At 37.7% G+C, this 21960-nt stretch overlaps 1 protein-coding gene and 1 long non-coding RNA gene across 3 annotated transcripts in view; one reads left to right on the top strand and one right to left on the bottom strand.

Annotated features, from left to right (window-relative positions):
* LOC107563468 (solute carrier family 12 member 4-like) overlaps window positions 1–19133 on the top strand; it is a 26582-nt gene extending 7449 nt beyond the window's left edge. The window contains exons 2-25 of one of the 2 annotated variants that reach the window (XM_016248359.1): window positions 7236–7333; window positions 7594–7725; window positions 8539–8685; window positions 9381–9435; window positions 9580–9710; window positions 9816–10057; window positions 10334–10548; window positions 10726–10890; window positions 11476–11574; window positions 11759–11816; window positions 11903–11963; window positions 12241–12354; window positions 12747–12865; window positions 13290–13388; window positions 13622–13741; window positions 13871–13975; window positions 14766–14934; window positions 15139–15334; window positions 15457–15626; window positions 15765–15896; window positions 16000–16107; window positions 17018–17205; window positions 18673–18806; window positions 18973–19133. In XM_016248359.1, coding sequence (XP_016103845.1) covers window positions 7236–7333; window positions 7594–7725; window positions 8539–8685; window positions 9381–9435; window positions 9580–9710; window positions 9816–10057; window positions 10334–10548; window positions 10726–10890; window positions 11476–11574; window positions 11759–11816; window positions 11903–11963; window positions 12241–12354; window positions 12747–12865; window positions 13290–13388; window positions 13622–13741; window positions 13871–13975; window positions 14766–14934; window positions 15139–15334; window positions 15457–15626; window positions 15765–15896; window positions 16000–16107; window positions 17018–17205; window positions 18673–18806; window positions 18973–19064 — 3149 coding nt within the window. In that variant the 3' untranslated portion in view covers window positions 19065–19133. Of the gene's footprint in view, window positions 1–7235; window positions 7334–7593; window positions 7726–8538; window positions 8686–9380; window positions 9436–9579; window positions 9711–9815; window positions 10058–10333; window positions 10549–10725; window positions 10891–11475; window positions 11575–11758; window positions 11817–11902; window positions 12078–12240; window positions 12355–12746; window positions 12866–13289; window positions 13389–13621; window positions 13742–13870; window positions 13976–14765; window positions 14935–15138; window positions 15335–15456; window positions 15627–15764; window positions 15897–15999; window positions 16108–17017; window positions 17206–18672; window positions 18807–18972 lie in introns of both variants that reach the window. The other variant, XM_016248358.1, reaches the window with a different exon arrangement.
* A 532-nt stretch (window positions 19134–19665) lies between these two features.
* LOC107563469 (uncharacterized) lies at window positions 19666–21079 on the bottom strand. The gene is made up of 2 exons (XR_001606103.1): window positions 20745–21079; window positions 19666–20639 (listed from the first exon to the last, which is right to left on the bottom strand). It is a non-coding gene; the product is annotated as an uncharacterized lncRNA (long non-coding RNA).
* Between the last annotated feature and the right edge of the window lie 881 nt (window positions 21080–21960).

Below are 21960 nucleotides of genomic sequence, written 5' to 3'. Positions count from 1 at the left end.
TCGCCCAGCAGTTCTCCGCCGCACAGAAGCGGACGGAGGCGATCAGACACATCCTGCACCGGCGGCCCGCTGCTGTCATAACCCCGCCGCCGACTGTAGTCCCTCCGCTTGCTCGTCACCGAGGGCGCCCTCCTACTGCCTCCACCTCCGCTCCAGCTCGGCCTCAACAGCAGCCCTCACACCAGCTGCAGTGTGGAGCTGGCAGCAGGAAAGCGGCGCAGCCTATCTCTGCCCCTGCCAGGCCCGTAAAGCGCCGTCCCTGAGATGGGCGACCCGGAGACTCTGGATCCTGCCCTATAGGAGGTGGTGAAGGCACCACTCCTACCCCCGGAGGAGGGCCGGGTGGAGAATCTTTTGTTTCCTTTTTGTTTTGTTCCACCATTGGCTCCCCAGCCAGTGGTACCCAAACATTCAACAAAAGAGCAGTTTCCTATTTCTCTGGGTCTGAAGAGGGCGAGGATGGCGGTGTGCGAGACACAGCCTCGACACTCCCGTCCCCCTCTCCTTTTGCCAGCGAGCAGAAGGGCCCGGTTCGAGGATGGTATGCCTTCTCACGCGCCCCCTGCCCAACCGTGGAGCCAGGTAAGTGTTGCACCGCACACTCAGACCCCACTCCGGGACGCTGTGCCTTCCGGGTCGGGTCCCTGTGCTCCACCTCGCTGCCCCACTGCGGGTACGTCGGTGGTTCCCCTAGTTCCGCTTGTTTGGGTCCTGGGGGCCTGGCTAGCACTCCGCAGACCGTCTCACTGGCTCACGTGAACCATCAGACTCGGCTATGCAATTCAGTTCGCCCGGCATCCTCCTAAGTTGAGGGGCATTCGGTTCACCTCTGTGCCGAGCAAGGATGCTCCTGTCTTGTGAGCGGAAATCGCAGTCCTACTGGCGAAGGACGCGATAGAGCCGGTCCCTCCAGCCGATATGAAGTCAGGGTTTTACAGCCCCTACTTCATTGTGCTTGTTTTGTTAACACTCGAAGGTGATTGGTCTCTCTAGCGAAGATCCCAATTCGTCAGTCACTCTGACGCAACGTCTCCGTTCCCTCCTTCAGGGAACGTGGGTTACATACGTAACGGAGACGATTCTAGTGGACTCTAAACATTGCATTTATTTAATGTGAAAACCCAACTGTTGGGGTTAAATAGTTGTTTACATTTATACTTTTTTATGTACACTACTGAATGGCAAAGTTGCAAGTTTAATAAAATGTTCTTTAAAATGTGTGTGTGTATTGGAGTATATCAAACAAGTAGCCCATCAGACTATTTTATCCCTTCAGGGAGCCCTCACTCACAAAAAGGTTGGAGACCCCTGCTTTAGATAAACTTAAGATCATCCCCTCAACTGTGCTATTTTGAAACAAGGCACAGATCTGGCCAAGGTTACAAAAAAATTTCTGCTGCACTTAAGGTTCCTAAGAGCACAGTGGCCTCCATAATCCTGACATTAATGAGGAAAAAAAATTTACTTAAATGATTTTAGCAAATGGCTGCAATATAACAAAGAGTGAAAAATTTAAGGGGGTCTGAATACTTTCCGTACCCACTGTATATGAACTAAAATGTGCTGTTAACATCACTGTATTTAAAAAATGTATTTAGTTACCACTTGTAGTACTTGACTGTATTAGTGTATGAAAGATGGGTTCAAAATAGCACAGTTGAGTACACTTAGATGATCTTAAGTTTATCTTAAGAAGTACTCATTAAAAATGTATAGTATATTAAGAAAAAAAATAGTATGTATAATAGATCACTTTAAGTACATTATGGAAGTGCACTTTTTTCACCTGGGATGTCTTTCCAAAACAGGTGAATAACTGGACATGCCCACAATATATGGTGATATGATACTTCAGAATTACAGTATCTTCAACACACAGATCCTATTTCACTATGGCACTTTTGTGGGGGTATATACAAAATCGAATTACATTTTTCCAGGCAAATAACTTATTGTGATCCTGTGATTTCCCATTGGGATTATTTACTGAATTTTTTATGCTTTTTTTTTTTTTTTGATGGTGAGCAAATTTTGATGATAGTGAGCATAGAATATTTCTTTGAAAAACATTTTTTAAAATCTTACCAGTGTACAAGGCAGTGTACCTGTTTAGATAAAGTAACTCTTGATGTTGTAAGCTGCATGAACTTACAAAAAAGAGTTACATAAAAATTATACCTTTATGTACGTGGTTTTAAATTGTGCACTATTACCTGCTTTATCTCATGTTTACAAAGACAAATGTACAATTGTGGAGAGTGATTGTTGTCTGAAAATGTTGACCACATCATATAAACACTAATAACATTAACAATCACAAGCCACAAAAAACGGTCAATCATCATAAAAGACTCAGCACCATACATACCTCAACAGTTGGTACATAACGAGAGTAACAATCAACTATAATAATTTTACATAACAAATTTGTCCTGACATCACATGATAACAGGTTACTAAACAAGACAAATTCAACGATGTAAATAAAACCTGCAAAAGGGAAAAACAATGCAATAGCCTACTATTAACTATTAATTCCACATGCTGGGAAAAGCACAATTTAGACTTTTTCAGTGTAGGCCTTGTGTTGATTTGACATATCTTAAAGTATATTGTATTTAAAAAAAACTATGATCATTACGTAACAGTCAGTTAAGTATTTGGTAGTGCACTATTGGCATTATTTACTTTTTTTCACAGTGTTGTTTTAATTTTTTCAGTGTTTTTGTCTTTTGAGTATATATTTGTATCTATCTTTTGCTAATGATTCTAAATGTTGGAACTTCATCAGTACAGTACAGCTTCTTCTCTCTTGTTAATGCACATCAAAGCCTTCGTACATTCTGTTCTCCCAGCAGGGTTCAATTCCACAGACTTATTCAACTGTACTCATCTAATTTAGAAAGTCTATTACCAGTGATGGGCTATTGTGCAACAAATTCTCATGAAAAAGGTGTAAAACACGCAGTCCGCCCCTTTTGTTAAAGGTTGAAACACTCTGGTAAAAGCTTTCTTTCTCATCTTTAAATTGTTAAAAAGCTGTTGATACAGCTAAAATGAAACATGTAGGCCTATAACTGGTAAGCGTTAATACAATGTAAAAGTCAGTAATTTCCCAAGTCTCCTATCCATTGCACTAAATTACTACTGTTGCAGGCATTTAATTTGACTGTTCTGAAGATACTCGCTGGAGCTGTTTACTTGTTAATGAAGGCTTGAGACAGTGATGTGTCTTTGCATGACAAACAGAGTGGGTTATACAGTTATTATTGTTTATGAGTATAAGGTTAGTCTCAAACAACTAATACAAAACATCACAGACAAAGGCACATATGAGTGAACACGCATGCTGTTAACAATGCACTTACACCGGATAATATTACAATCACGTCAAGGAACCAAGTATGCCATCATAAGACATTACATTGCCAAAAAGGGCTAAATCGGCCTAAATGGTGATATGACTTTGACTCATAATGAAGACTTTAAATGTTTTAAAAATTGAATATTTGGCCAATTTCACACAACCTCCTTACTGGCAAGATAATTTCTTCCTGAGGTTAATCAGCTGTTGCATTTTCCAACACAGAGTGGTTTTGTCTCTTCAAAATATTCCACTTTGGAGGTAAATCGCTATTTTCAGTAAAGCTGGTCTACATTTGGGCTATTGTCTGAGCAACTATTTACAGATGTTTGAACAGAGCTGTTTTCTACAGCTGGTTACCAAATGTGCCTGAGTCTTCTCTTGTACTGTGCAATAACAGCTTATGTGTGTGATGTTTTCAGATTGTTGAAAACGAATGACTGTGTAGCATCTTAAAGTATGACTGTACAGTCTTTACTGTAAGCAAGTAATGTTCTTGTCCAATAGATAAATGTTGCTATAAGCATGTGAAGTCTCTCAGTTCACTCTAAACACAACACGTGTGAGGTTAGTAGTGTTGGCTTTGATCTGCAGCTTTTGGCACAGTCCTGTTAACGTGTTCAGACCTGCCTCAATAAAGCTCCTGCTGCTTCCCCCTCCTGCAGTTATACAGCAAGACACATTCTCTGTGGGGGCTGTCAAGCCATTTCTGTTAGGTTTTGTGTAGAAGCAATCCGGTAAGCATATCTGGTAAACATATCAGTTTCTCTCATACTTTTCCTGTTTAGGAAACCACATCTTTGTAGTGTTTAAAAACGATCAACATTGTATCTCACAGATTGAGGGAAGATAACTTGTTCACGAGTAACGCTAGCAGGCAGTATTTTACCATTTTATTCTTGTTTGTTTATTCAGTTAGGGTATTGATTGGAGACCGCTGGTGAAGATGCTACATTTATTTAAATTTGAGTTATATTTACTAAATACATTTTAATAAGTTTTAGGATGTCATAGTATTTAGTATGTCTTTTGTCCAAAATATTGAGACCTAAAAGCAGTGAACATGTTCTGTGTCACTCACAAATGTACTTATTTGATTAGTGACCAAATAAATAGTTCATTTAAATATTCGTTTTAGATCCCAGATTCATTTTGATCCCAGATTTTGTCATTAAAGAACATATTCAAATATAACTGGAGAATGGCTATTCCGTTTTCTACATTTTATTAATTAAAGAAGTGTATAAAATGAAAAGATTTATGGAAGGCCATGCTCACATATTGAATCTGTTGTGTAAGTGTGTAGCAGTGTTTCTGATTTATCAGTGGATGCTTTTTGACCCTGAGGGTCTGTGTGTGTGTGTGTGTGTGTGTGTGCGTGCGTGCGTGCATTTTTGTGACAAATGAGGACATAAATTTGTATAATGACAAGGGTATGACATAGGTATTACAAGGAGAAGGTGACTTTTCAGAACATTACCCCATGTCCCCACTTTTCAAAACACTTATAAATCACACAGAATGGAGTGTATTGAAAATCTGAAATTGCACAAAATTTCCTGTAAGGGGTAGGTTTAGGGGTAGGGTTGGTGTAGGGCAATAGAATATATGGTCTGTACAGTATAAAAACCATTACGCCTATGGGATGTCCCCACTTTTCACAAAAACAAACCTGTGTGTGTGTGTGTGTGTTTACCTGGTATTTATCACGTTATGGGGACCAAATGTCCCCACAAGGATAGTAATACTATTACATTTAAAAAATTTTGAGGTCCCCATGAGGAAACAAGCTTCTAAATCATACAGAATGAGTTTTTTTGAGAAAATAAAAATGCAGAAAGTTTCCTGTAAGGGGTAGGTTTAGGGGTAGGGTTGGTGTAGGGCAATAGCGCATACAGTTTGTACAGTATAAAAACCATTACGCCTATGGAATGTCCCCATAAAACATGGAAACACAGCATGGTGTGTGTGTGTTTTAGCAAATGTACCATTGGCAAGGGTGTGTGTGCTTGTGCATAAATTCTGCTGCTCTCTCAGTAACAGTTAATAGTTCACATTGACCTGGATATAGACAGTGTGCTGCCTACCTTGCTGTCCATTGATAAACATGCTGATCCACAACAATGCTCATGCAAACTCTACCTATAATGGCAAATTAGACTATTTGAGGTCCCCATGAGGAAACAAGCTTCTAAATCATACAGAATGAGTTTTTTTGAGAAAATAAAAATGCAGAAAGTTTCCTGTAAGGGGTAGGTTTAGGGGTAGGGTTGGTGTAGGGCAATAGCGCATACAGTTTGTACAGTATAAAAACCATTACGCCTATGGAATGTCCCCATAAAACATGGAAACACAGCATGGTGTGTGTGTGTTTTAGCAAATGTACCATTGGCAAGGGTGTGTGTGCTTGTGCATAAATTCTGCTGCTCTCTCAGTAACAGTTAATAGTTCACATTGACCTGGATATAGACAGTGTGCTGCCTACCTTGCTGTCCATTGATAAACATGCTGATCCACAACAATGCTCATGCAAACTCTACCTATAATGGCAAATTACTCCTTGACACAGGTGAGTTAGACCTATAGCAAGCAAATTGCAAAGGCAGAGATTTCAGTTTGACAGTTACCAGTTACTATCTTTTTTATTGTGTATTTGTGAGCAAGTATATGCTATATGGTTGCATTTATGAACTAATTAATTGCAAATTCAGGTCTGTGATAGGCTAATGTTAGAAGGAGTATATCCCTTGCCTATATCGGTTTCTGAAATATCACCTCCAATTTCTCTTCAATTTATAATGTCTGACTTCTACCCTCTGTAGAATAAAAACAAACAAACAAACAAAAAATACTAAATCTGCACAGTATTTAATGTGGGTGTCAGACTCTAGTGCAAAAAAAAAAGCCTAAGTAGGATACAGATATACAGACCAAACTGCAAACTTATGACAAACTTGACAAATGATCTATCACAGTATGCGTTATTAAGACTGGCACTATATTTGGGTGCCTTGCTTTAGCAGTGTTTGTATTGACATTTGTTTTGAGAGCAGAGTGTGAGGACACAAAACAATCAAACCCATTAAGTGTTCAGATTCAGTCACCTGATTAAAGGGCATAATAATAATAACATAATAAAAGAAAGGGAGAAAGAGAAAAAACAGAAAAGCATAAATACAAAATGGGTTTAATGCTTGGTGCCAATGTTAGAAAAGGGTTAAAGTGTACTTGCAGCTGCAAGGCTTTATTTGTTTATTTGGAACTTCTTATTAAATTAAATAATTATGAAGGACTAAGCTTCAGTATTTGTTTACTTCTTCACACACTCCATCGGTTCATATTGACACATTATTTGTTTCAATTTTTATCTAAGGAGAATACTTTTTTATTTTACCCGAAAAAAGTAAAATAATCTAATTTGATTCAGTTGTTACACAATGACACAATGTAAGAGTGTAAAGAATAGGACATTAGTCACATTTAATTAGTGGGTGTAGGACAGGAAATTACATATTTAAATGTGGGCAAAAGCTTACAGTTATTCTGAGGGGGGAAAAGTATGCTAAAAATGGTTGTATTTCTTTCTTTTTCTCTCTTTCTCTCTCTGGTGAAGAAAAATCCCTTTATCAGTTGAATGGGCAGTAAATATTAAACCAATCTAGATAAAATAACTTATATTCTTGTGATGATACAATATTTGGAAAAGCATAATAAAAGCCAATTAAAGCAAGTTAAGGATTATAAAATATTGGTTTAAAATAAATAAATAAACACATAAAATAAAAGCTAATGGACACCATATGCGCCCACTGGAATGATGCATATGCCTGTTAAATCCAGTAAATGCGGTTTAAATGTCATCCCCCTGCAGGTCATGGCAATCATAAAGAAGACAGTCCTTTCCTCAGCAGTTCAGACTCGGCATCTAAGAGGAATGACTACTACGACAAAAACTTGGCCCTCTTTGAGGTTCATTTTTATTTCCTTCTCTTTGTAATTCTCTTTGCTTTTTTGTTGGTTTTGATGGCTTCTGTTGTCCTCATTTGTAAGTCGTTTTGGATAAAAGCGTCTGCTAAATACCTAAATGTAATATTTCCCACTAAATTTATAATCTAAAGTCTCAATAACATTCCCAAATTCAACATTAAAATATTAGAATAGTTTTCATGTTATGTTATGTGTAGAATTATGTTTTCGTATGATTGGTGCTGAGGTGTATCTTTCCATAGGAAGAGCTGGATATCCGACCGAAGGTCTCATCTCTTCTCAGTCGGCTGGTCAGTTACACAAACGTTACTCAGGGAGCCAAAGAACATGAAGAGGCAGAAAGTGCTGATGCATCCAGAAGACAAATGCCCAAGGTTATAAAGTGTTAATTTCACAACATTATATTTTCACCAGAGGCGGACAGTAACTAAGTACTAGGTGTTGGACTTGAAGCAGCACTGCAGAGACCATTCTGTGTATGACATCAAAGTACCACGAGAGCGATTAGACAGCATTTTTAAAATGTTTGTTTTGATGTTAAATAAGTCTCGCTGTTTGCTTTTTTGTTAAAGCAGTGTTGCTGTTGTAAAGTTGTACAGCTACAGTTGTGTTGCTGGGTTTTAAAGCAGGTTTGATTTTTTTTCTTCTTTATCACTCTGTATTTACAGCATTTCACTGTCCACTCTGTTCAATTGTGGATGAATGGCTACACATAGATGTGTTCACACTGTCAGAGCTGTGTGAGATCACTGTGAGACCATCCTGCTTTTGTGGGGGTGGGTAGGGGTGTTCATTTTTTTCCCCCGATAGGTTTTTAACATTCTAAAAGCTCTTTATTCCAAAGATACTACAAGCTAGTCAGTGTATTCAGTAGGTGTAATGTATTCTAAGTTGCTTCAGAAGTATTGCAAGTATTACGTACAATAATAAAACAGTGCATTGACATAAAAAAAGGAAATTTACTTTTGGTACTTAAGTACTTTTAAAAGCAAGTACTTCTGTACTTTTACTTAAGTAAAAATCTGTCTTTACAACTTTTACTTGTAATGGAGTAATATTTGACAAGCAGTATCTGTACTTTCAATGGAGTTGAGTACTTTGTCCGCCTCTGATTTTCACTGTAACCAAAACATCTGCAACATTGTTGTTCTGAAAGATTTTTCTCTCTTCTACTTTGTTCTCTGTAGTCTCCGAATATGGGCACACTGATGGGAGTGTATCTGCCATGTCTGCAGAACATCTTCGGTGTGATTCTCTTTCTGCGTCTCACCTGGATAGTAGGAACAGCAGGTGTCGTCCAGTCCTTCCTGATCGTTCTCATGTGCTGTTCCTGTGTGAGTTACTGCAGACACACCCTCACAAACACAGTCATGTTCACTCCTACTTTTGCTTTTCCTTGTCTGTCCTGTAAACAAGCAGTATAACATTTTTAAAACAGTTTGACATGTCCAAAACAAGATACAGACAGTATGTCAAATAATATGAAGCAATAAAAATAGTAAAGTTAACACTGACAATTTAACAGTAGTTGGCAGAGTGCAAAAAAACTAGTAAGTGTTCAATAGCCTGATTAAAAAAAAGTGTTCTTAAGTCTGGTTGTGCATGGCTGAATTCTCTGGTAACTTCTGTCGGACAGCAGTGTCACATAGATTGCGTGAAATCCTATATTTGTGTGCTTTTCTCATACAGCGTGTCTGATAAGTAGCATTTTAAAGCTTTGCTTACATGCTACATTAAGCTATTATGTATTAGCCTGGAAAACATGCATTCAATTAATTTGAGATTACATGAATCAAACGGATTACATGAATCAATTTAATTTATTAGATTTAAGTTGCTATTTTACTTTTACTGGCTAACCCTCAAATGTAGCTGTTATTGATTAGTAAGGCGGGCAGTGTGTGAACTCTGTAACTCTGCCATTAGTGCACAAAGTCAGTTTGATATGTGGAAAGCAGGATAATGTGTAACATAAAATATAGTTAAAATGTTTAAATGTATGATTTTTATTTGTTTTTTGTTTTAACAGACAATGTTAACGGCAATCTCGATGAGTGCCATAGCCACCAACGGTGTAGTTCCAGGTAATTTTAAATGTTTATAATCCTTTGTATTATAACATTGTACATTGTACAAGAATATCAGTATTGAAAATTTTAATTTAGGTTTTTAATTTTTGATCTAATTATGATTATTTTCTTCTTTTTTTCTTTTTTTTTAATTGGCAGCTGGTGGGGCCTATTTCATGATATCTCGGTCTCTGGGCCCTGAGTTTGGTGGTGCAGTTGGTCTCTGTTTTTATTTGGGCACAACCTTCGCTGCTGCGATGTACATACTGGGAGCAATTGAAATATTTCTGGTCAGTCTCCTTTTATAATGACAGCACACACACACACACAATGATCCAAACCCCAAAATGATCAGTCTCTGAAAATAATCATTCATCAACTCTTATTGTCTACAGAAATACCTGATTCCTCAGGCTGCCATATTCCATCCCGCAGATATTCATGCAGGGAGTGGTGCGATGCTGAATAATATGCGGGTGTACGGCACAATATGTTTGAGCCTTATGGCTGTTGTTGTCTTTGTGGGAGTCAAATATGTCAACAAATTTGCCTCCCTTTTCCTGGCCTGTGTCATAATCTCCATTGTTTCCATCTATGCCGGAGCTATCAAATCTATCTTCCACCCTCCTGAGTTTCCGTAAGTCTTTCAGTAACATGTTTATAATCAATACATAAAATGTAATATTTGGATTCTTATTGGAATGTGCCAAAAGACTGTGCCAATTTATTTGATATAATATATATTATACATAATAGGCCTATATTGAAAGTGTAAAGTCAATGCGATGAGCTGTTTTTTTATTTATTTTCAATAGTTTACAGTTTTCTTATGATGCAGAAGGAAAATATAATTGGATACAAATAAGTGTATCCATCTTTTTAGTTTTTACTCTTTTTCTTTTAAATTGTGCAGGATCTGCATGTTAGGAAACCGCACACTGGTTCGTGATTTGTTTGATGTCTGTGGGAAGACAGTAGTTGTCGGTAATGACACGGTTCCCAGCCAGCTCTGGAAGAACTTCTGCAGCTCTGAGAATTCCAGCAGTACTCATTGTGACGAGTACTTCCTCCAGAACAATGTTACAGAGATCCAGGGCATTCCTGGGCTGGCCAGTGGCATCATTAATGGTAAGGACACATATGCTCTACTGCTAAGAAAAACTTACAGATAAGAAAATTACAACATGCATTTAAAGATGGTGGAAAAGCTTTCCTTCTGTAGGCGCTTGCTATTTAACATGTATAATATGTAGCTTTGCACATTTGATTTCATTAGAACTTCTTTGTGCATGTGTATGTGTGTAGAAAACATGTGGGGGGATTACATGGAGAAAGGGCAGATTCTGGAAAAGGCAAGTCTGTCTTCTGTTGATGTCCATGGCTCAATGGAGACCTTTGGCTTCTATGTGTCTGCTGACATTGCCACGTCCTTCACCCTCTTAGTGGGAATCTTCTTTCCTTCTGCCACAGGTAAAACTCATCTGTCCTCTTTGGTTAAGAAATATATTTATTTATTACACAGCTCCCTGTAATGCTTTATTCTAATAGGACAATCATGGAATCCAGCGCTGCAATATTAGAAGTGTTCGACTTTGTGCTACATGTAAAATTCAAACATTTGGTTATCTGATTAATATTAGTACATATAACCTCCTTTGTCTGAAAGAAAGACAAAAAAAGAAAGTATACACAAACAGTATAAGCGTCACTATGAGAAGCAGAAAGTATCTCTTTTCAGTTGCTCCTTCAACTGTAAGCAGCAAACTCTTGCCAATCTGTTGCAGTTTATATAGAGCAGCTATAGACCTCAATCAGGGTAGCACCATATTTTATTCTTGATGGGAATGAGGATGAGGCTGTGATGGATAGAAGTGCAGTGCATTGAATGTATTGTACTGTTGCTTAAAATAACTTTCAGTAAACAACAGCTCCATAAAAAAAACTTTGAAAAGTTGTGAAAATGTGTGTTATGGCTGTACACTATATTTTACACATCTTCTTAAAGGAAAATGTCTTGAAATTCAGTATTTTTGTCTCTCTATGTCTCTGAGACAGGCATTATGGCAGGGTCAAACAGATCTGGTGATCTAAGAGATGCACAGAAGTCTATACCAATAGGGACGATCCTGGCTATTACAACTACCTCTCTTGTCTGTATCCTTTTTTGCTGTTGGTACTGGTATTATGTTTAAAACAAGAATTTTACTATTACTCTTATTGACAGCATGTTATTTTAGGACTCGTTTGTATTTTTGTGTTATAAAAACTTCTTTTTTTTTTCAAGAGCAGTTTTATTTAGCATTCAAAGTTTCATAAAATTCCCTGACTCCTTTCACAGACTTCAGCTCTGTGGTTCTATTTGGGGCCTGTATTGAGGGTGCGGTGCTGAGAGATAAGTAAGTAATCTAGAGATCACAAATACAGCATTTTTAGATGGAAACAAGCATGTTGTGTCTCATGTGTTCTTGCGTATCCCTTTTAGGTTTGGAGATGCCGTCAGTAAAAACTTGGTGGTTGGCACACTGTCCTGGCCCTCTCCCTGGGTCATTGTGATTGGCTCTTTCTTCTCCACAGTGGGTGCAGGACTTCAGTCCCTGACAGGAGCTCCTCGCCTCCTGCAAGCCATTGCTAAAGATAACATCATTCCTTTCCTTAGAGTAAGAGATCTCCAGATATATGATTGCAAAACAATATATCAAAAAACCACCACATCTTTTTTCACCATGGTGATTTTCTTAATTACAATCTCAATTGGAGTACACAATATAAAATAGCAGCAAGTTTAGCTTTTATCTGTGGTTCGTAATGTATCCTCCCTGGGTCATTGTGATTGGCTCTTTCTTCTCCACAGTGGGTGCAGGACTTCAGTCCCTGACAGGAGCTCCTCGCCTCCTGCAAGCCATTGCTAAAGATAACATCATTCCTTTCCTTAGAGTAAGAGATCTCCAGATATATGATTGCAAAACAATATATCAAAAAACCACCACATCTTTTTTTCACCATGGTGATTTTCTTAATTACAATCTCAATTGGAGTACACAATATAAAATAGCAGCAAGTTTAGCTTTTATCTGTGGTTCGTAATGTATTGTAGAACTACTGTTTTGAAACGTAAAACATGACTGATGAAGGTGAGAAGAATTTCAGTAAATGGAGCTCCTGGATTATATTTACTTCCTTTTCTGGAATGCCAAACCACAAAAGCCACTAAAGAAAGCATTTGCATGTCATATGTAAAATGCTTTTCCTAAAATGTAAATATGTGATGCTAACAGCTGACTGCAACTTTCTGTCCCTGGGTGTCCCATGTGTTTGCACACGCACAGGTTTTTGGACACGGTAAAGCTAATGGAGAGCCCACGTGGGCCCTGCTGCTGACAGGACTCATAGCAGAGCTCGGCATACTCATTGCATCACTGGATATGGTCGCTCCTATTCTCTCCATGTGAGGACAAAGCACAAATATACACACAGATACATCACTGTCACACAAAATAAATGATCAAAATTTCATAATTAGATGTCATTTTTATATTGAATGTTGCATGTTAATGCAATTACATATTATTTTTATTTAATCATTTACTGATGTGTTTGAAGTAAACAAATTATATTGCAAATAGATCCTACTGGTAAAATGTAGAATAGACATCAATTTACAGTTGCTTCTTATGAAACTTACAGTCACGGAACAAACAGCACATATGTTTCCAGGTTCTTGTCACTGCTAGAAGTCCTGATATTCAGCCAGAAATAAAGATGATGTTTATTCATGTTTTATTTTATGTCAAAACGTTTTTTTCACCTTAATTGTCATTGCATGTATTACATGACACTTATTGTAATATGTATGTTTGTTCACTTTACAGGTTTTTCCTGATGTGTTATCTTTTTGTAAACTTGGCGTGTGCAGTACAAACACTTTTAAGAACGCCAAACTGGAGACCTCGGTTCAGATACTACCACTGGTAAGTGTGCATTTAAACTGTGTATGCATACATTCATATATATCTTATTTGTGCAAATCCTGAGAACTTCTCTTGTAGTCACATTTGAATTCTGTTAAACATGATCTCAAAACTCACTCTCATTCAGCCCTTGATAGAGATATTTAAAAAAATTACCTCTAATAAAACAATTCCAGCTATTGTAACAATAATGGGCCTTTTTTATGATATGCTCTCTGTTCTCTCCCTCTCAGGGCTCTGTCATTTCTGGGCATGAGTATGTGTTTAGCCCTTATGTTTATCTCCTCTTGGTACTATGCCATTGTAGCGATGGGCATTGCTGGTATGATCTACAAGTACATTGAGTATCAGGGGTAAGTGATTTCCAATTACATCCATTAAACTAACATACAGTATATCACTGGGAAGCTCTTGAAGAGTCACTTGAATTCTCCACCTTTAGTTTACAAATCTCTGGCTTGTATATTTTCTCTCTCTTGTAGAGCAGAGAAGGAATGGGGAGACGGGATCCGCGGGTTGTCTCTTAGTGCAGCCCGTTACGCTCTTCTTCGCCTGGAGGCTGGACCACCCCACACCAAAAACTGGAGGTTAGTTTGTCACAGACAATGTGTTTTCCACGATAATTGACTGCTGTACATAGAATAGATATAAACCAAAACTATTAAAAGATATATAAAGACATTAGATAAAAAGTGTAGATAAATGCTAACTTAAAATATTATCAGCTGATATTTTTCCAGAACACATATTTAGTAATATAGTAATACATATTTCATATTTAGTATGAAAAACATAAATAATGTTTATAAAAGCCAGAAGATATTGATTGAATAACACACTCCTGGCAGGCGTTCTTCAAACAGTGTTTGTACTAACAGTAGCATATTGGTATTGCACTACTTCCGTTTAAAAGTTTGTGGTTGGTAAGATTTCCTGATGTTTATGAAAGACGTCTCTAATAAAGATCAAGGCTGATCATAACATTTATTGATCATATAAATACAGTAAAAACAGTAATAATATGAAATATTATTACCAAAATAACTGTTTTCTCTTTTATTTATTTATTTTTCTGTCATGGCAAAGCTGAATTTTCAGCAGCTGTTATTCCAGTCTTTAGTGTCACATGATCAAATTCATTCTAATATGCTGGTTTGGTACTCAAGAAAATGTTTTTCTTTATTAATATGAATGTTGAAAAAACTGTGAAAAACAATGGATTTTTTCAGGATTCTTTGATTAATAGAAATTTCAAAAGGTCAGCCTCTTTTGACCTTTAATCCATTTCTTTAAAAAAAAAATCTTCCTGATTCCAAACTGAGTAGTGTATGTATAAATAATTACACCAAAATCGCATTAAAATAAAATTGTTAATAGGCCACAGCTGCTGGTTCTGCTGAAGTTGGATGAAGACCTGCATGTGAAGTATCCCAGAATGCTTACCTTTGCCTCACAGCTAAAGGCGGGAAAAGGTCTAACCATTGTAGGATCAGTGATACAGGGCAGCTTCCTGGAATGCTATGGGGAAACACAAGCATCAGAACAGGTGAGGAAGTTTCCTGATTTACACTCACTTTTAGCATCACCATGACTGTAACTGTGATCCTAAATTACAGATGCAAATACAATGATGGTTATGTATGAAATTAAGTCTACTGTCTTTGCAGCTCTATATCAGCCTCTCTGGAGTGTGCTGAGAGATAGCAAAAGGCAACATTTCATTAAATTAGGTTTCTTTACCCTCCACCAGGCAATAAAGAACATGATGGAGATTGAGCGGGTGAAGGGCTTCTGTCAGGTGGTGGTCGCCTCCAAAGTGAGAGAGGGGATCGCACACCTCATCCAGTCCTGTGGTCTGGGAGGCATGAAACATAACACAGTCGTTATGGGTTGGCCATATGGCTGGAGACAGAGTGAAGATCCACGGGCTTGGAAAACCTTCATTAGTAAGAGCAAGAGTTTGGGCAAGGTTTATTTGAGCTATGTGCATTGTAATTGTCTGCACTGAGACACAGTCCTTAGAAAGGCTAATGTAAACCACTCCTCTTTCATATTCTCTCACTTGTAGATACAGTCCGCTGTACTACAGCTGCTCACCTGGCTCTGATGGTCCCAAAAAATGTGTCATTCTATCCCAGCAATCATGAGCGCTTTACTGATGGCTATATTGATGTGTGGTGGATTGTCCATGATGGTGGAATGCTCATGCTCCTGCCTTTCCTGCTCAAACAACATAAGGTGAACAATTAATCATTGCTAATTTTAAAATACAAATGATAGACTTAATGAGAATGATCTAAATTATAAATATATTGGCAATATTTGTTCTGACAATCAATAAATCAGCACAATATTATTTGGATTCTTGTACTTCAGGTCTGGCGTAAATGTAAGATGCGCATCTTCACTGTGGCTCAAATGGACGATAACAGCATTCAGATGAAGAAGGACCTGGCAACCTTCCTGTACCAGCTCAGATTAGAAGCAGAGGTGGAAGTGGTTGAGATGGTATACAGAACACTTTCGCTTTACTATTAACACTTCACATCCCACCCTGTGACATTAAGTATGTATGCCATCATAATTTCATGTCAAATGTTGTTATTTGCAGCACAACAGTGATATCTCAGCATATACATATGAGCGGACACTGATGATGGAGCAGAGGTCACAGATGCTAAAACAAATGAGGCTCTCTAGTGCAGAGAGAGACAGAGAGGTACAGCAATATTCACTTGTGAAATGTCTCTTCTGTACTTACACTGTAGCTTACCAACAGCAAAATAATACAGAAATCATTCAAATATTATATGACAATGACAAACAATACACCCTGAAGTGGTTACTTAAATGTTACACAAATTATGTAAGTATTTTCATATAATTGTATCTACCGAAATGTAGTCATTGCATCATTTGTGCAAAAATTTTCAAACTGCATACTAATATTGTGCATAAAAATTAGCACAAGTGCTTTCCATTTCAGTTGAAATAATTTCCTTATTTTGTCAGCATGTCACAAAATGCATTTTGTGAACTAAATATGTCAAAGATAAAAAAGGCATAAAAGCTAAGTAAAAAGCAAAAAAACAAAAAAGGCCTCTGAATAAGTATTTTAAAGGATTTTTTTTTCTCTAAGGATATTGTGTGCAGGCTTTTATGCTTTTTTGACAACACTTGTTATGTGTGAAGTAAATATGCAAGTCTTTTGTCATCCAGACAACTTGTTTTATGTACAAAATTCTTATTACATTTATGAAATGCATTTCATTGTCAAAACAACCCATTTTGTGGACAAAAAAAATATCTGCAGACAAATTAAATATTCACAAAATTAATATTTAATTCACAAAATGCATTTTGTGGTTTAGACTTTTCCACACAAAATGGGATGACTTAACATTATACATTATATAAACAACATGAAATTGCTTTTTGTCTTTCTGTGTACAAAATGCATCAAAGTGTACAAGATTTCTTTATGAAATACAGTATTTCATGTTACAAAATTAGGGGAGTCATACCTGATGCTCCATGCTAGCGTCACATTTAATGTCTTGTTGACTGTAAAAGTTAAATACCTGCAGTAGCAGTTCTCTGAAGTGTGGTCCCATTACTCTTGACTGTAGGCCCAGCTAGTGAAGGACAGACACTCGCTGATAAGAATGGGCAGTCTATACTCAGATGAAGAAGAGGAAACCATTCAAGTATTACCAGAGAAAAACCAGATGACCTGGACTAGTGAAAAAATAGAAGCGGAAAGACGAAACCGAAGCAACGCACCAGAAAACTTCAGAGAACTAATCAGCATTAAACCGTGAGTACTAGGCAAGCAGGAACAAGAACTGGAATGCCACCACTGCACTCTATCAACACAGTATTTGGTACAAAGTAGTAGGTTTTACTTTTTTATCTTTATATATGTTGCCAGTTAACAAAATAAATCAATTGACACAGAATCAAGTTTTTTAGATTTGTTAATTTATTTTGGTATTTTAACTCAATCCGCTGTTTAGATTTTCTTGGTTGTGATCTTGAGCGATTTTTAATCAATGATTCAACAAATAACAGGTGATAATTCAATATCACTCAACTTACATAAAAGGTAATACTCAGATTCACCACACGGGGTCACTATAACTGTGCTTAAACTCCAAACGGAGGTTTCACAGGAATAATCCAAAAGTAAATACAGAAAACTCAAATAAAGTGTCAATTCTTCCGAATGTACAATGATTTCTAATGTTAGGGTGAAGCAATACTCTTTAGGATCACACAAACACGGTAGTAGTCTCTGTATCGCACTCTTAGCGGGTTATCATTAGCAGCCGCTCTCTTAAAGGGGTAGTACACTCTTTGTGTGCCCCACACTCTAAAGCCGGCTCACACTGTGCGATTTTGGCCACGATTTGGTCGTCTGAGACAAATTTTGAAAATCCTAAAAGATTCCTATAATCCTAGGCTAAAATCTGTAGTCTTTGATCGTTAGTTTGACATGTTCACCGACAGCCGATTAATGCTGTTGCGATTAAATTTTACCTCCGAATTGTCCGAAGATTTGGCGCAGTCCTGCAGTGTGACTTCTCACACTTGCTAGAGATTTCTTCTAACCGCATAAACTCCGACGCTCTAGTCCTCCGTTCACGGAATTCATCTGATTCGTTGCCTTTGCTATGATAAACATCGGTTGCGCTGCTGTTTTCGTGTGGGTGTGTAGTGCTGCTTGCACTATTCTGCATAAATACGCCGGTATTGCCGCCATTCATATACATTTAATGATAGCCAACATTACAGCCCCGCGTGCAATGCAGCTCGCAGTCACTGAACGTGTATGGGTTGATAAGGTAAAACTCCGGACAAGTTTTCTTGCGCGCACCTGTTTTTAACACGTCTTGACTGTCGTACAGTCTGACATTAATGACAACTGAGATCCCACAGTGTGACATGATCATCATGTTCGTACAGTCTGACAAGTACAATCCTATAGGACTTTTAAAAAATCGCACAGTGTGAGCCCGGCTTAATACCACCTGGTTACATACAATAGGCCTATTTGTTTTTTATGGCTAGCATAAAGAGGAGAGGATCCTTGGTGTCTGTGCCTTGTTGTATTTGCCTTTTTTACAGAAGTAAACTATGTGGGTGTGCATGCTTGTGTAATTTCAGTGTGTTATTATCTATAGTCCTCAAAGGTCCTAGTTTATTTTATTTATTTATTAAATTCCACACATTGTATTATTCCACCTTAGTTTCAATCAAAACTCTCTTTGTGTGTGTGTTACAGTGACCAATCTAATGTTCGGCGGATGCACACAGCTGTGAAGCTGAATGAGGTTATTGTAAATAGATCCCATGATGCCAGACTGGTGCTGCTGAACATGCCAGGACCTCCACGCAACCCAGAGGGAGATGAAAACTGTATCCTTCCCAAAGAATTATATACTTTAAGTACTGTATTAAAGCATTCTTTTACTGGTGTGCTTAGTTTCTTGTGAGATATAGATAAATCCAACATGAAAATATGCTCTGTTTGGTATGGTATGTATTGCTACTTCTCATGCTGTTTCGTTAACTCCGATTTCAGATATGGAATTTCTTGAGGTGTTAACTGAAGGTCTAGAGAGAGTGCTGCTTGTGAGAGGTGGAGGTCGTGAGGTCATCACCATCTACTCCTGAATGGCCAAAGATCAATACATAGACCACTGTTACTGTTTGCTACTATATCTAATGCAAGTCAAAAAAGTGGCATATAAATAGGGTGACCATATGTGCCATTTTCCCAGGACGCGTCCTGGCCAGGATTTCTATATTGCCTAAATTATCTAGGTTTTGCCTTTGTTTGCGTGTGCAGACCGATCGGTGTATGACATCAAAATACCATACAGACGGTTCCTTATGCTCTCAAAATGCTCTCGAGGTATTTTGATGGCATACACCGATCGGTCTGCACACGCAAACAAAGCCAAAACCTAGATATTTTAGGCAAATGGGAAGTCCTGGGAAAATGGCACGTATGGTCACCCTACATATAAAGAATATGCATTCTGAACACCTTATGCCAGCCTAAACATATCATATCATAGTTCATGAAAATGAGTTTTACACTAAATTGTAATTCATTCATTTCACAATACATTTCACTTTAAATATTTTAGTGGCATGTTTGGGCTAAGTTGTGTACCTTTTCAACTGAACCCATTCCACATTCACACCATAACATTCATAATCACTTTGGAATTTAGGCCATGCTTGCTGCACAAAATAACAGATGATTCCAGCAACAACATTGCTTACGTATGACATTAAGTAGACAATCCCACTTTAAAGCATTTGAGGTTTTGCTAACATTGATGAGTTTAAATCGCTGATGTAGCAATATACACTTTCAAGCATGCTAACAGTTCAGTAGAAAATGTTGTGGCTTGGTTCAGAGCCAAGAAAAATATTTCACAACAGTTAACAGTAGCACATTTAGAAGAGAAATATTCAATTTCCTTTTAATATAAACAAATGACATTCAAAACATTACTGTGTACAGGGAGACTAATATAAAAAATGAGCACATGTGATTATCTTGACTTTTACTGCCCAAGTAACAGATCTAGTGCTTCCTGATACAAGACTGCCATTCAGAATGCAAGTGCTAAATTTAAATTGCCATTTGAGTGCTTGTATTTTTTATTTATTTTGTCTTCATTATTTATTTGTAAAACTCCCCACTGTATTAGAAAATAACCAAAGGAGCTGAAATGGGATGGGTAGATTTTGTAATTTATAACTGCATTGTATAACTTTTTTGAGATTGATTCTTTATAAATGAACCATTCATTTTCAACATACTGCATTTTAGTACACAACTCACATTGAGAATGAGACATTTTGGATACCGATAGTCTTTATTCTTTTTTTAGGGCATGATTACTGTACAGACATTTGTTACATACATTTGTTATACAAATAGAAGAAAATATGGAAAACTCTATTGACTAACAACATTTATATCTGGTATTTAAAGGTGATGATCTGTTACTGGATGTATAGTGTTAAATCTGTACAGTGTTTCATGTCAAAGAGAAAGATTAAACACTCAATGAAATATGCAGTTGACTTATGTATAGTATTAAGAAAAATCTATTTTAAAACAAAGAATATGAAAAAGTTACAATAAAGTGCACTATGAACTACAGAACATGCTACATGTATTATATGATCTTATTTTTGCCTCAGAGAAGACAACCTCTAACTGCACACCTTGTGGATTAACAAAAAAGAAGCTAGAAAAAACAGGTGGAATTGCATTAAGTTGACGAGTATTTTTTCCTTCTATAATAAATGAATACAGTATTATCGAAAGACCTTGTGGATTAACAAAAAAGAAGCTAGAAAAAACAGGTGGAATTGCATTAAGTTGACGAGTATTTTTTCCTTCTATAATAAATGAATACAGTATTATCGAATGTCATCTGCAGATAAATGTAAGTATACACTGTGACTCTCTGGTGCTTCCAAAAGATTAATCTTTACATTTGAGCAGTTCAACAGAGTACTTGAGAGGACTACTTGTTAGTCCAAGCGGTGAGCATGGTGGAAGAGGTGATAGGAGTGTTTGAGAAATGTGTTTGGAAAGAAATAATTTAATAATACATTCATTCATTTCAACATATATTAAATGAATGAAACGCATAATACAATATTTTTGTATTCAATAAAAATATAACAAATTGTTTTTTTATATCTACTATCTATATTTTTATATCTACTTCTGCAAAAGGGAAACACCAGACAGACTGAAAGAAACCTATGCTTCTTACTGATATGTTAAGAAAGTACAAGGTAATGCAACAGTGCTGTTTGTTACCTCATTTTGTTTCCTCGTGTGATCTGTACACTTGCCATACATATTATAAGAATCCCGTGCCCATTTACCACCTACGTGGAATTTTAGAAAATTAATCTACCAGCTATGTGGATTTTAGAAAAATGTGTAAAGCTTCACATGCACATTTACCACTCACGTGGATTTAGAGAACGTGCAAAGCCTTGCTTTACGTGGACATCTTACCATATTATCTGGAAAACCCGACCATATCGGCCAGCTGGAAGCGGCCGGCTCACACATCTCAGTGGTGATGGGAGCTCTGCCTAAGACAGCCTTACACAGGAGGATCCTGGTGATGCCCCCTGTACCTCCCGTTCGTTGCCTCAGCAAGACGGAATACGCCGGTGACCAGGAAGCCCCTCGGGGCGACCAGGCACTGTAGCCCAGTCCGTGTGCATCGCAGCGTAGCCCCAGGGGCCAGATGTTCACGAAGGCTCCCGCAAAAACCCGTGTTCGGCCGCATGATCCAGGAGGTATGAAGCCGGAGCCCGGCTTTTTTTTTTTTTTTTCCCCACCGCCTGGACATGTGTCGACGAGTGAACGCCTACTGCAAGTAGAGCACCTGGCTTCTGAGCCCAGCAACGGCACCTCACCGAGGGCATCTAGCAAGGGACAGAAATGTACAGGTCCCGGGAGATACTGCAATGGAACTATAGAAGGTTACGCACACACAGCCGTCTCAGTCCGTCCTCA

The sequence above is a fragment of the Sinocyclocheilus grahami genome, unplaced genomic scaffold (assembly GCF_001515645.1).
Source record: "Sinocyclocheilus grahami isolate Dianchi unplaced genomic scaffold, SAMN03320097.WGS_v1.1 scaffold876.1, whole genome shotgun sequence".
Taxonomy (NCBI): domain Eukaryota; kingdom Metazoa; phylum Chordata; class Actinopteri; order Cypriniformes; family Cyprinidae; genus Sinocyclocheilus; species Sinocyclocheilus grahami.
This window is presented reverse-complemented; position numbering and strand designations above follow the sequence as displayed.